Source organism: Pan troglodytes, chromosome 3, assembly GCF_028858775.2.
Source record: "Pan troglodytes isolate AG18354 chromosome 3, NHGRI_mPanTro3-v2.0_pri, whole genome shotgun sequence".
Taxonomy (NCBI): domain Eukaryota; kingdom Metazoa; phylum Chordata; class Mammalia; order Primates; family Hominidae; genus Pan; species Pan troglodytes.
Genome location: NC_072401.2, coordinates 42471056 through 42482550, shown reverse-complemented (window position 1 = coordinate 42482550; position 11495 = coordinate 42471056). Strand labels below are relative to the sequence as shown.

Here is an 11495-nt window from a genome sequence, read left to right as displayed (position 1 = left end):
TCTATACCTTTTGGAATATCCTTTATAGTAAACTGGCAAAGGTAAGTAACTGTTCCCCTGAGTTCTGTGAGCTGCTCCAGCAAATTAATTGAACCCAAAGAGGGGGTCATAGGAACCCCAACGTGAAGCCAGTAGGTCTGAAGTTCCGGAGGCCCGGACTTGCGACTGGTGTCTGTGGAGGGGGCAGTCTTGGGGACTGAGCCTTCATCCTGTGTGATCTGATGCTATCTCCAGGTAGATGGTGTCAGAACTGAAGTGGCACCAGCTGGTGTCCACTGCTTGGTGGTGGAGAAAACCCCCATGTTTGGTCACAGAAGTCTTCTATGTTGATGAGTGTTGTGGTGTGACAGCAGAGGAAAAATGCAGTTAGAGTTTTTCCCAACCCAGAAGGAAAGATAAAACTGTTGTAGATTTCATTCCAAAGAGAGGATGGAGGGGATTAAGCTTCCTCTGAATAGCCGCAAGGGCCAACAGTTCTGAGAAGCAAAGACGTAAATTTGTGTTCAACACAAGGAAAAAATTTCCACTGTTGAGAGCTATATAAAGCAGAACAGGTTGCTTCTTAAATGCATTCCGGATCTGCCCACTTCCTTCCATCGTCACTGCCGCTACACTGGTCCAAGCAGTCTTGGCTCTCATTTAGACTGCTGCCAGGGCTTCATCATGTCACTCAGTCAGCAAATATTTATTGAGCCTCTTTTATGTGCTAAGCATTATTTTAGATGCTGTGGACTCCGTAGAGAACAAAATAGATAAAATCTCTGCCCTGAGGGAGTTTGCATTCTAGTCAATGGAAGCAAATAATAAACAAGTAAATATACAGCATGACAGATGGTGATAGGTGCCAGACAGGAAAGGATATGGGGGGGGGGCAGGGAGGGGCAGGTAAGTCAGCTGTAAATAGGTGATCAATGCAGGCCTCACTGAGAAAGGGATACAAGAGCAAAGACCCAAAGGAGATGAGGGCGAGAGCTATACAGGTATCTGGGGAAACAGTATTTCAAGAAGAAGGAGTACTGACAGCAAGAATCCTGCATGAGACAGGACATTTTTAGCCTGTTCAAGACCAGTAGGGCTGGAGAGGAGTGAGGAGGGAAGGAGTGAGAGACAAGACTAGCTGGATTTCCTAGGCCAACTAAGAATCCCTAAGCCTAGCTGGGAAGGTGACCACTTCCACCTTTAAACATGGGGCTTGCAACTTAGCTCGCACCCGACCAATCAGATAGTAAAGAGAGCTCACTAAAATGCTAATTAGGCAAAAACAGGAGGTAAAGAAATAGCCAATCATCTATTGCCTGAGAGCACAGCTGGAGGGACAACTATCAGGATATAAACCCAGGCATTCGAGCTGGCAATGGCTACCCTCTTTGGGTCCCCTCCCTTTGTACGGGGGCTCTGTTTTCACTCTATTAAATCTTGCAACCGCACTCTCTTCTGGTCCGTGTTTGTTACAGCTCGAGCTGAGCTTTCGCTTGCCGTCCACCACTGCTGTTTGCCGCCGTCGCAGACCTGCCACTGACTTCCATCCCTCTGGATCTGGCAGGGTGTCTACTGTGCTCCTGATCCAGCAAGGCGCCCATTGCCACTCCCGATCGGACTAAAGGCTTGCCATTGTTCCTGCATGGCTAAGTGCCCAGGTTCGTCCTAATCGAGCTGAACGCTAGTCACTGGGTTCCACAGTTCTATTCCGTGACCCACGGCTTCTAATAGAGCTATAACACTCACCACATGGCCCAAGATTCCATTCCTTGGAATCCATGAGGCCAAGAACCCCAGGTCAGAGAATCCAAGGCTTGCTACCATCTTGGAAATGGCCTGCCACCATCTTGGGAGCTCTGGGAGCAAGGACCCAACCACTCCCACCACCTTAACAGGAGTACAAGAAATGAGGTCCCAGAGGCAAGGGGTAGTGACAGATCATGAGAGGCCTTAAGCTGTCAGTTTTAAGGACTGCATTTTACTCTAAGGAGGAAGACAAGAAAAGGCAGAGTGGAGACTACATTTTACACACACACACACACACACACACACATATATATATATATTTTTGAGACGGAATCTCGCTCTGTCACCCAGACTGGAGTGCAATGGTGTGATCTCGGCTCACTGCAAGCTCCGCCTCCCGGGTTCCAGTGATTCTTCTGCCTCAGCCTGCTGAGCAGCTGGGACCACAGGTGCGTGCCACCACACCCGGCTAATTTTTGTATTTTTAGTAGAGATGGGGTTTCACCATATTGGCCAGGCTGGTCTTGAACTCCTGACCTCGTGATCTGCCCGCCTCGGCCTCCCAAAGTGCTGGGATTACAGGCATGAGCCACCACGCCCGGCCCATGATTATATTTTAAAAGGATCTCTCAGCCGCTGTTTTGAAAATAAATTGTCTCCCTGCTGCCAATCTGATCCTCTAAAGTTCATTGTCCACAAAGCAGAATGAATCTTTTAAAATACTATGAAATGACCCAGCAATCCACTCCCAGACATTTATTCCCCCAAAAATAAAACTCATGTCCACATAAAAACCTGTGTTTGTTCAGAGCAGCAAGAGTTGTTAACAGTTCAACACTGAAAGCAACCAAAATGTCTTCCAATAGGTGAATGGTTAAAGAGCCTGTGGTACATCCATACCATGGAATCTACTCAGTAATTAAAAGGAACAAACTACCGATGCACACAACAACACAGGTGGATCTCAAGGGCATTCAATTAAGTGAAAAATTTCAAAGGATCACATAATTGCATGATTCCATTCACATAACTCTAGTGACATAAGATGTACCCAACGGAGGATACAGATGAAGGGTACCTGGGACCTCTCTGCAACTTCCTGTGAATCTGTACTTACTTCAAAATAGAAAGTTGTTTTAAAGAAAGCACTGTAGAAAATAAATTGTGTTTCATTGGAAAACTGCACTGCCTACAAGCAACACACCCTTCCCAGTTATCTGATTCTACTCTTTCATTGTCTTTGAACTATTTTTACAAGTTCTAAACTCTGCAAGTTTAGGCAACTGACAGACATGCAAACTGTCCCATCTGGTATAGGTTCCCTTTCCTCCACCTGCATGCCTCCATGGAAAAACCATTTACACATTCAATTCAACATTCCTTTATTCCATACCAATCTGTGCTTCCCTTTGAACACTGTAAGGGCCCTGAATAATTATGTTTAATACAATCTTTAACACGTGCTCATTTTTATGTCCGTATGAGAGTCATGATTTTACCTTTTCTGAAAACATCATTTTTTAAGAACATGAATCTGGTCATGTTGTTACCTCTGTGTAACTACCTCCAAGACTTCCCGCTGCCTTTAGAATAAATCCCCCAAGTGTCCCGTGATGTACAAGGACCTGCACAGCCTGGGCCCAGCCCGCCTCTCTCCTCTCCTCCTTGCTCTGCCCCTTGCCAGGGCAATTCCCATGGCTTCCCCTCTTTCAGATCCCTGAGAACATCAAGCTTGTTCCCATCTTATGGCTCTTGCACCTATTGTCCCTTAGCCTGGACTGCTCTTCTCATGGGTGGCTTTTTCTCATGAGTGAACTCTCAGCTCTATTGTTCCACCTCAGAGAGATCCTCTCAGTCACATTCTATCAAAAGTAACAGCCTCACCCTATTTTTTTTTTTTTTTTTTTTTTTTGAGAAAGGGTCTCACTCTGTTGCTCAGGCTGAGTGCAGTGGCACGATCTTGGCTCACTGCAGCCTCAACCTCCTAGGCTCAAGTGATCTTCCGGCCTCAGCCTCCTGAGGAGCTGAGACTACAGGTGCTATTAGCCACCATACCTGGCTAATTTTTTATTTTCTGTACAGATAGGGTGTGACTATGCTGCCCAGGCTGGTCTCAAACTCCTGGATGCAAGGAATTCTCCCACCTTGGCCTTCCAAAGTGCTGGGATTACAGGCATGAGCCACTGTGCCCAGTCTCCCACCCTGGTTTTTCATCATAGTTTGTTTAGAGACGGGCCTGGCTCTGTCCTCCAGGTTGGAGTACAATGGCACAGTCACAGTTCACTACAGCCTTGGACTCCTGGGCTCAAGTGATCCTCCTGTCTTAGCCTCCCAAGAAGCTAGAAGCACAGATGCACAACACCATGCTCAGTTATTATTATTTTTTTGTAGAGACGGGCTCTCACTATGTTGCTCAGGCTGGTCTCAAACTCCTGGGCTCAAGTGATCCTCCCCATTCAGCCTCCCAAAGTGCTGAGATTACCAGCATGAACCACTGTGCCTGTCCCTCATCATAGTTATTTCTATTTGAAATAATATTTTTCAGTTAGTTACTGGTTTATTTGTTTACCTGCTCCCCCCAAATCCATAATAGTAGGACCTTGTGATCTGGGTAACATTATATCCCCCAGTGCTTAGAAAGGTACCTAGCACATGGTAGACACTCAATAAATATTTGTGGAATAAATACCTGGGGGAATAAAGTCCCTGAAGGTAGCAAGATCCCCATCAGTGGAGGCATTTAAACATGGTTTGCACAACCACTTGCCAGGGCCATCGAAAACTATGGGCAGAGGCTTAGTCACAAGAATAAAAGACTGCATAGGTCCCTTCTAGTCCTATGTACCTACGATTATATGGCCACCACACTTTTTTGCTATGCAATGGGAAAAGCAAAGGAGTATTCCTCAGTCATTTTGTACCAAATGATAGTATGCATACTCCTGTTCCTGCTGCAATATCATCTTGGCATTAAAATGTTGAAGCTAATCAGACATTTAATTTCAAAGTGGAAGGTCATTATCTTGTCACAAAATTTTATTCCAATTACTTTTTTTTCTATTATACGAAATGAATTAAAAGTAGCACAAAACATTGGGAGATCAAACAGTCAATCAGAAGCTCATTAAATATCATTGAAATTGGTGCAATAAAAAGCACTTCCCATGGCTGAGCTATTATTTAAAAGCTATATTCTGGATGGCTCAAGGAATTGACATGCTGCCAATCAAAAAATCACCCTGTCCATAAATAGCCACTTGGCTTTTGAAAGTTCACTCTCACTCTCTCTCTCTTTTTTTTTTTGAGATAAGAGTAAATATCTAAAAAGATTTAAAGCATGGGTATAATTACTATTCTATCAGCTCCTATGAGACCCCCAAGAGAAGATATCAGCAAAGTCACTATCTGATGATTTAGGCCACAATTTAGAGCAAGATGCTCACAGAGTGCTACCAGTAATTTTATGAACACTTAAATACATTACATCTATGTACAATACTCAGTTAAATACAATCTCAGGCAGGGGTTAGTGGTCAGTTATAATTTTAAAATTGCCTTCAACTCCACACTTAGAGTAAATGCTCATTTTATTTTTAAAAGGGTGATTCTTAAGTACTTCATTTTTCTATGAACTCAGGACGCAGACATAGGTGACTGCCCACATGAAAATCTGAAAGCTGATCATTTAAAACTTTTAAATATTTTTCCTCTGGGCACCTTCCCCTCCCCCCTCCCCCCACTTTCAAAAGCTAAATGACTAATTTGATTATTTCAGTTTTATAGAAATGATCACTTTTTGATGTAAAGGACAGCATGTCCTTTTCAATAGAAAATATACAATAGAAGTATTGTTCCCAGTCTCTTAAGGTGTTTAAGTGGTGAGGAGGACATACATTTAAAACTACATAGAAGAGGAAGCCCCCAGGTACAGGAAATTACTTCTTCAGAAGAACTAAAAGATTTCTCTCCTCTTAACTCCCCACACTGCCACCACCCCAATTTCTTTTCAAAAGCCAGGACTTATTGGCAAATTATCTGGGAGTAAAGTGGGAGGAAAACATTTCAATGCAAAATTCAGAACTGCTTTATAGAAAGGAAAGTGTGGGGAGGTTTGTTATCATTTATTTCCTCCAGTATATCATTCAATTCAGCTGTCTCACGTCTCAGAAGTAGCTCCCCCATTTCTCACTTACGAGCCTAAGAAACATCTCCCTGGCATCTCATTCTCTTTCTCTGTCTTTCACCAGCATTTCATTATTTCTTAACTGTCCCTCTCATGCTTGTCTCCTTTTCCTAGTGATCCACGTGTCCTCATTTAGCAGTTTTCAGAAGCCAGGGAGAAACATTGCAAATAATGTTAAATATGATTAATATCTTGAATTCCTTGAAATATGACATGCATGAGTTACAATGAAACCTCTTTTATTTCCCCATGAAATGCTTTTGCATAATGAGAAAGAAAATGTCCTCTATGCCCTAATCAGCCCTGACAGTTCCTGGACTCCCAAATACTTATATTTATGGCATTATTTATTTCATCTCTAATAAATGGATTGGGGGGGGACACAGCACCATCTGAGGAAGCTGCAGGAGAGAGGGAGACAATCTAGGGTGGAATAATACAGAAGCTGAACCAGCAAGGCAGAGAGAAAAAGCTTCCAAAGGGAAGGAGACCAGGGAAGGAGAGGCCAAAAGATGTGAACCCCCAGAAGAAAATGGGTCACCTTCTTAAGAATAAAAGGAAGGCTCTGAAAAGGAAACAAACTTCAGAGTGCCGAGATGAGGGTCCTACATCAAGGAGCATCCAGAACTCTGACCTGGAGAACGAAAAAGGAAGGCTGAAAAGCAAACCTGGGGCAGGGTATGCTGGTTGGCCTAGAAGAGGAGTGATTTGAGATAGGGCGCAATGGACCCTCTGCCCCAAAAAGTGGCTGGGAGAGACCAGGACATCTGCACCCCATGGAGGATCTTCCTCCCAACCACTGAGATCTCTCATTCAAACGGCTACTGAAATTGGGCACCCTCCAGACCCTCGCCGGATGGCGCCAGTTGCAGTGAGTAAGACAATGCAAGGAGTGAGTTCTCGTGTTTCCCTGGGCTTGCAAGTACATATACATATATTAAAAATGACACTGTTGAAAGTAATCATCACCTCAAAGGGAGGTATCAGGTCATTTCCCCACTCAACTGCACAGAGGATACTGGCTATGGGAAGTGAGGAGTTGACTTCAAATAACCCGGATGCATCAGTGCAACACAGCCGCACACTGCCGAGTGTCTGACTTTGGGCAATTCCGTTCAACCTCTCAGAGCCTCGGTTTTCTCATCTTTATAATGGGGGGGAAATGATGGTGTCATGCACGTTCTCGGGGCCCCTACGGGAAACAAATGAAAACGTGAAAAAGTTCTACGCCTTGCGAGCTTTTATGTTCCGCATGAGCTCAGAGGCCGCGAGGCTCGGGGAAAGCAGGACCCCAAAGCCCCGTAAACACCGCGCGACCACCCGGGACAAGATCTTCAAGAGGTTCTTTTCAGAAGGATCGGAGAGCAATTCCCGATTGGTAGAAGAACTTGCTGTAACACACACGTACTCTGACGACCCCGCCCCAACGACTAGCCCCTCCTCTGTGCAACCCCGAGAGTTTGGGGTCATGCAGGGGGCGCCACGAGCTCGTTTCGGAAGCCGGACCCCGCCCGCAGCCGCAGAAGCCTCGAGTCCACATCTGGGTCTCTAAAGTCTCGCCGTAGCCAGATCCCGGATCCCCACCTTCTTCACCAGTTCCCGGGCGTCCTCCAGGTCCTCGCTTTCCCCCTTCCCCCCCTTCCCCGTCGGAGGCGCGGAGCCGCCAGGCAGACCCCGCGGGCGGCTGCGGCGCCAGGCCCCGCCCCGCCCCCATTATCATTAGCAGATATTACCCTAAACACTTGCTCTTTACCTCCTTTCTCCCTCCAGGCATTGGCGAGGCGGCCTGTCAATCAGGAGCTCGGGCGGCAGCCCCCCGCGCGGGGGCTCGGCGATGCCAGCCTCAGCGACAGGCGGCGGCGGCGGCGGCGGCCACGGCACAGACACACACCCTCCCACACGCGCGCACCAGGGCAGAGCCGGCGGGCAGGCGGCGGAGGCACCCTCGGAGCCCGGCGCCCGGCGGGGAGGGGACGTGCTCCGAGGGACCGGCCCTGAGGCGCCGGATGGAGGAAGAGATGCAGCCGGCAGAGGAGGGGCCCAGCGTCCCCAAAATCTACAAGCAGCGCAGCCCCTACAGCGTCCTCAAGACGTTCCCCAGCAAGAGACCGGCGCTGGCCAAGCGCTACGAGCGACCCACCCTGGTGGAGCTGCCGCACGTGCGGGCGCCCCCGCCGCCCTTCGCGCCGCACGCCGCCGTCTCCATCAGCAGCAGCGAGCCGCCGCCGCAGCAGTTCCAGGCGCAGAGCTCCTACACCCCCGGGCCCGGCCGGGCCGCCGCCGCCGCTTCGTCGTCGTCGCCGTCCTGCACGCCCGCCACATCCCAGGGCCATTTGAGGACTCCGGCGCAGCCGCCGCCCGCGTCCCCCGCCGCCTCCTCGTCGTCTTCGTTCGCCGCTGTCGTCAGGTATGGTCCAGGCGCGGCGGCGGCCGCCGGCACCGGCGGCACGGGTAGCGACAGCGCCAGCCTGGAGCTCAGCGCAGGTACCAACTCTCCGCACAACTTTCCTTCCCGCCACGGCCGGGGGCAGCGGGAGGGGACCCGGGAAAGAGAAGCAGGGGGCCGCCGACACTCTCCCGTGCTGGGCCGAGTCGGGACGTCGGGGCGCACCCTGGGGCCTCCCCGCGCGCCCGGAAATTTCGAGAGGATTCTCCAGCGCCGCCGCGCCTGGGCTTCCGACGGCGCGCGCCTAACAGGTGGCTCCGCGGCTTGGATCCCGCGCCGGGAAGCACGGCTGTGGCGGTCGGCGGCCGGGATCGCTCGGGCGTGGGCCGGAGTGGGGCCAGACGCCCCGGGGGATAGCGGCGGCCGCTCGGGAAGAAGCTGGAGCTTCTCGGGCCGCCCCGCTGGGACGCCCTCGTACTACTTCACTTTTTCCGTCTCCTTTTCCCCTTTCTCCTTCTTCCTCCATTTGTTTCTTCTCTCCACTTCTCCTTTGCCTTCTAGTGCTTTCTTCGCCACCTCTTTGATGCACTCTCACGCTGTCGCAGTCCATGCTGGCTGGCTCTCAGTTCCGTTTTTCCTTCTTTTTCTGTGCGCCTGTGTTTCTCGGGGGCGCTCTGTCTCGCTCTGTCCCTTTTCCCTCCCACCCCTTGGTTGTGAGACTCGGGACTCCTCCGCGTCCGCCACGCCGTGGATTTCGGGCGCGGGGAACCATCCCGCCTCTCCTTCCTGCCTCGGGAGTCGCAGGCACTCTGCTCCCACCGCCCACGTCGTCGTCCCCCCCATCCCCTCGTCCCCGTCCGTGGGACGCTGCCGCGCCGCGGGGTCCTGCCCCTCCCGAGCATCTCGGCCCGAGCCTTACAGAAACGCCTCGTGGGAGGCACCCACTCTGGGGTCCGCGACTCCTCTCCTTTATCTCGAGTCTGCGGGCGCTGCCGGGGCAAAGCAGCCCACTGCCTGCCTGCAGGGAGCGAGATGGGCTGGTTGCGAGGCCACAGCCTGAGGCCTGCGCCCAAGGGACCTCTCCACCAGCTCCCAGTGGGTGCAGCCACGTTTATCCACTCATTAGAACTAAAAGTTCCTGCCAAGGCCTTTTACGGCACTTTGAAGCCCCCCAAATCCTGCATGTCAGTGAATCTTGAGACTTATTTTTTTCCCCTGTGGAAAATAGAAGAGTGTCGTGTCTAAATGAGTTATAGATGCCTCCAGTAATAATTCTGTTGTTTGTCAATATTTTGACACATGAAGGATTGGTTTTGGAAAAGAAAACCTAATTACAGGTTATAGTGAAGACTTGATCTGTCGCATCTCTCACTGATTTGAAGATGTTTGATTGCTTTCAGTGGGGTTCTTAGGTGGACTTCCTTATTGTTTGTGGGGTATGTTTTTTTTTCAGTTGCTCTTGCCCCAATATTCCATTGTGTTTTTATATTCTTTGTTAGGCAGTTGGCTCACTTGATTTTCCTCCTTACTTTTTTTCTTTTTCCCCCCTTCTTAAGGAGGTTCATTTTCTTTCTTTCTGGTTTGGGATCTTATTTTCTCCTAAACTACTTCTTGTTCAGGCATATGTTTATTTCTAGGCTCAGTTTTATCATCCTGTATTTTTATGTTGTTTGCCAGCAATTTGGGTCCTTTTCCCATTTTCTGTGTTTTGATTTTACTCTTTTGCGTAGCCTCAGTTCCATCATTTTCATTGAGGTTTTCCCTTCTTTATCTGCCCGGGTCAGTCTTTGATCTCCTCTTGCTTCTCCTTCCAGCCTTTGTTGACTGTCTTTCCATGTTTTACTTCCTGTTATACACTGTAAATTTACCCCCTTCTCATTTCCATTTTCATCCATAGTTTTAGCCGGCTATATATTTCCTGTATTGCTTCTTTTTTTCTGCACCAGTCACTTGCTGTTCTTTCCTTGGTTACTTCTACCCTGGCAGTTTCCTTGCTGTCCTTCATTCATGTGGGTTTTTTTTTCCTTCCTTTTCTCACCTTGTTCTAAATGTTCTTTTTCAGTGTTCCTTCTAATGTCCTGTTTAGTTTATTTTGTCTCTGTTCCCAGATGGAAATTATAACATCACTAAATCTAAAGGAGTGAAGAGGGGCTTTTTTGATGCCCTTCGAATTTCTCCATATTTCCTTTTATTCTCACGGTTGCTTTTGTTGTTTTTCAGGGAGGTCATAGAGAGGGGTAAGCTTGATAGCACCAAGGGCTGGATCCCTCGTGCTTGTTGGAAAGATGGGAATTGGATGGTAGGCTTCTTCCATGCAGTGAGGAAAATAGTCTGGGGGGAAGAAAGCCATAGAACTAGACATCATGAATTGTGGTCATAATATTAATCTCTGATGGACAAAGCCATCTCTTAACAGGCACAGTGATGTGAGTGGCCATCAGAGAACAGCCACCTGAGGAGCTGATTGGTTCTTTGAGAAACTAGTCGTTCCACTTTGAACCAATAAGCATGTGTGCACAGACCCGTGGCCATTTAAGCATACTGGGTGGGGTGGGGGGTGGGAGTGGCGCTTTGCCTGTTGCACCCTCGCAGAAGTGTAATTGCAGTGTCTCAGGCTACCTAGTAAACTGAAAATAGTCAAAACATTCATGTTACGAAATGAGTCAAGGACAGAAGAAGAGACATAACTGAGTGTCCAGAGTAAATGCAGTGAAAAGATGAAAGGGTTGAAGTGAATCTTATTTGCCATTAAGGGCTATAACTAAGAAGAGAAATATGTGATTAAAAATAGATTTTTTCAACATTCTTATAAAATCTCATGAAGAGTATAATTTTCCTTAAAAGGGGTAATACACCATGGTTTTAAAAGCATATTTTTCCTCTGTGGGAGGCTTAGAGTTAAAACCCACGTAGATCTTGATATGCAGCCTAAATTTGGCATCAGGAAATGGGAAATTGCATCTTTAAGCAGAGTACAATCAAAAATGAATTACAATAAATCCTATATAATTGCATAGGTCATTCTCTTTAATGAGATTTTATTAACCTGACTGTCAAGCTTTTGAGTCAGGCAGATATTTTATCTTCTTCAACTGATAAAAGTGTCAGCTATAAACCACCATATAAATATTCATAAATCTACACATCTGTGGCAGCCTATCAGCATCATTCTTTTGGACATTAAAAGCATTCTAATTACTT

The 11495-nt window shown here is 48.0% G+C and overlaps 1 protein-coding gene across 3 annotated transcripts in view; it reads left to right on the top strand.

The window, feature by feature from the left end:
- The first annotated feature begins 7398 nt into the window (after window positions 1-7398).
- BEND4 (BEN domain containing 4) overlaps window positions 7399-11495 on the top strand; it is a 41698-nt gene continuing 37601 nt past the window's right edge. For 2 of the 3 annotated variants that reach the window (XM_001150318.6, XM_001150241.6), the window contains exons 1-2: window positions 7399-7522; window positions 7679-8392. In XM_001150318.6, the coding sequence (XP_001150318.2) occupies window positions 7915-8392 (478 nt within the window). In that variant the 5' untranslated portion in view covers window positions 7399-7522; window positions 7679-7914. Of the gene's footprint in view, window positions 7523-7678; window positions 8393-11495 lie in introns of those variants that run through there. The other variant, XM_009447592.4, reaches the window with a different exon arrangement.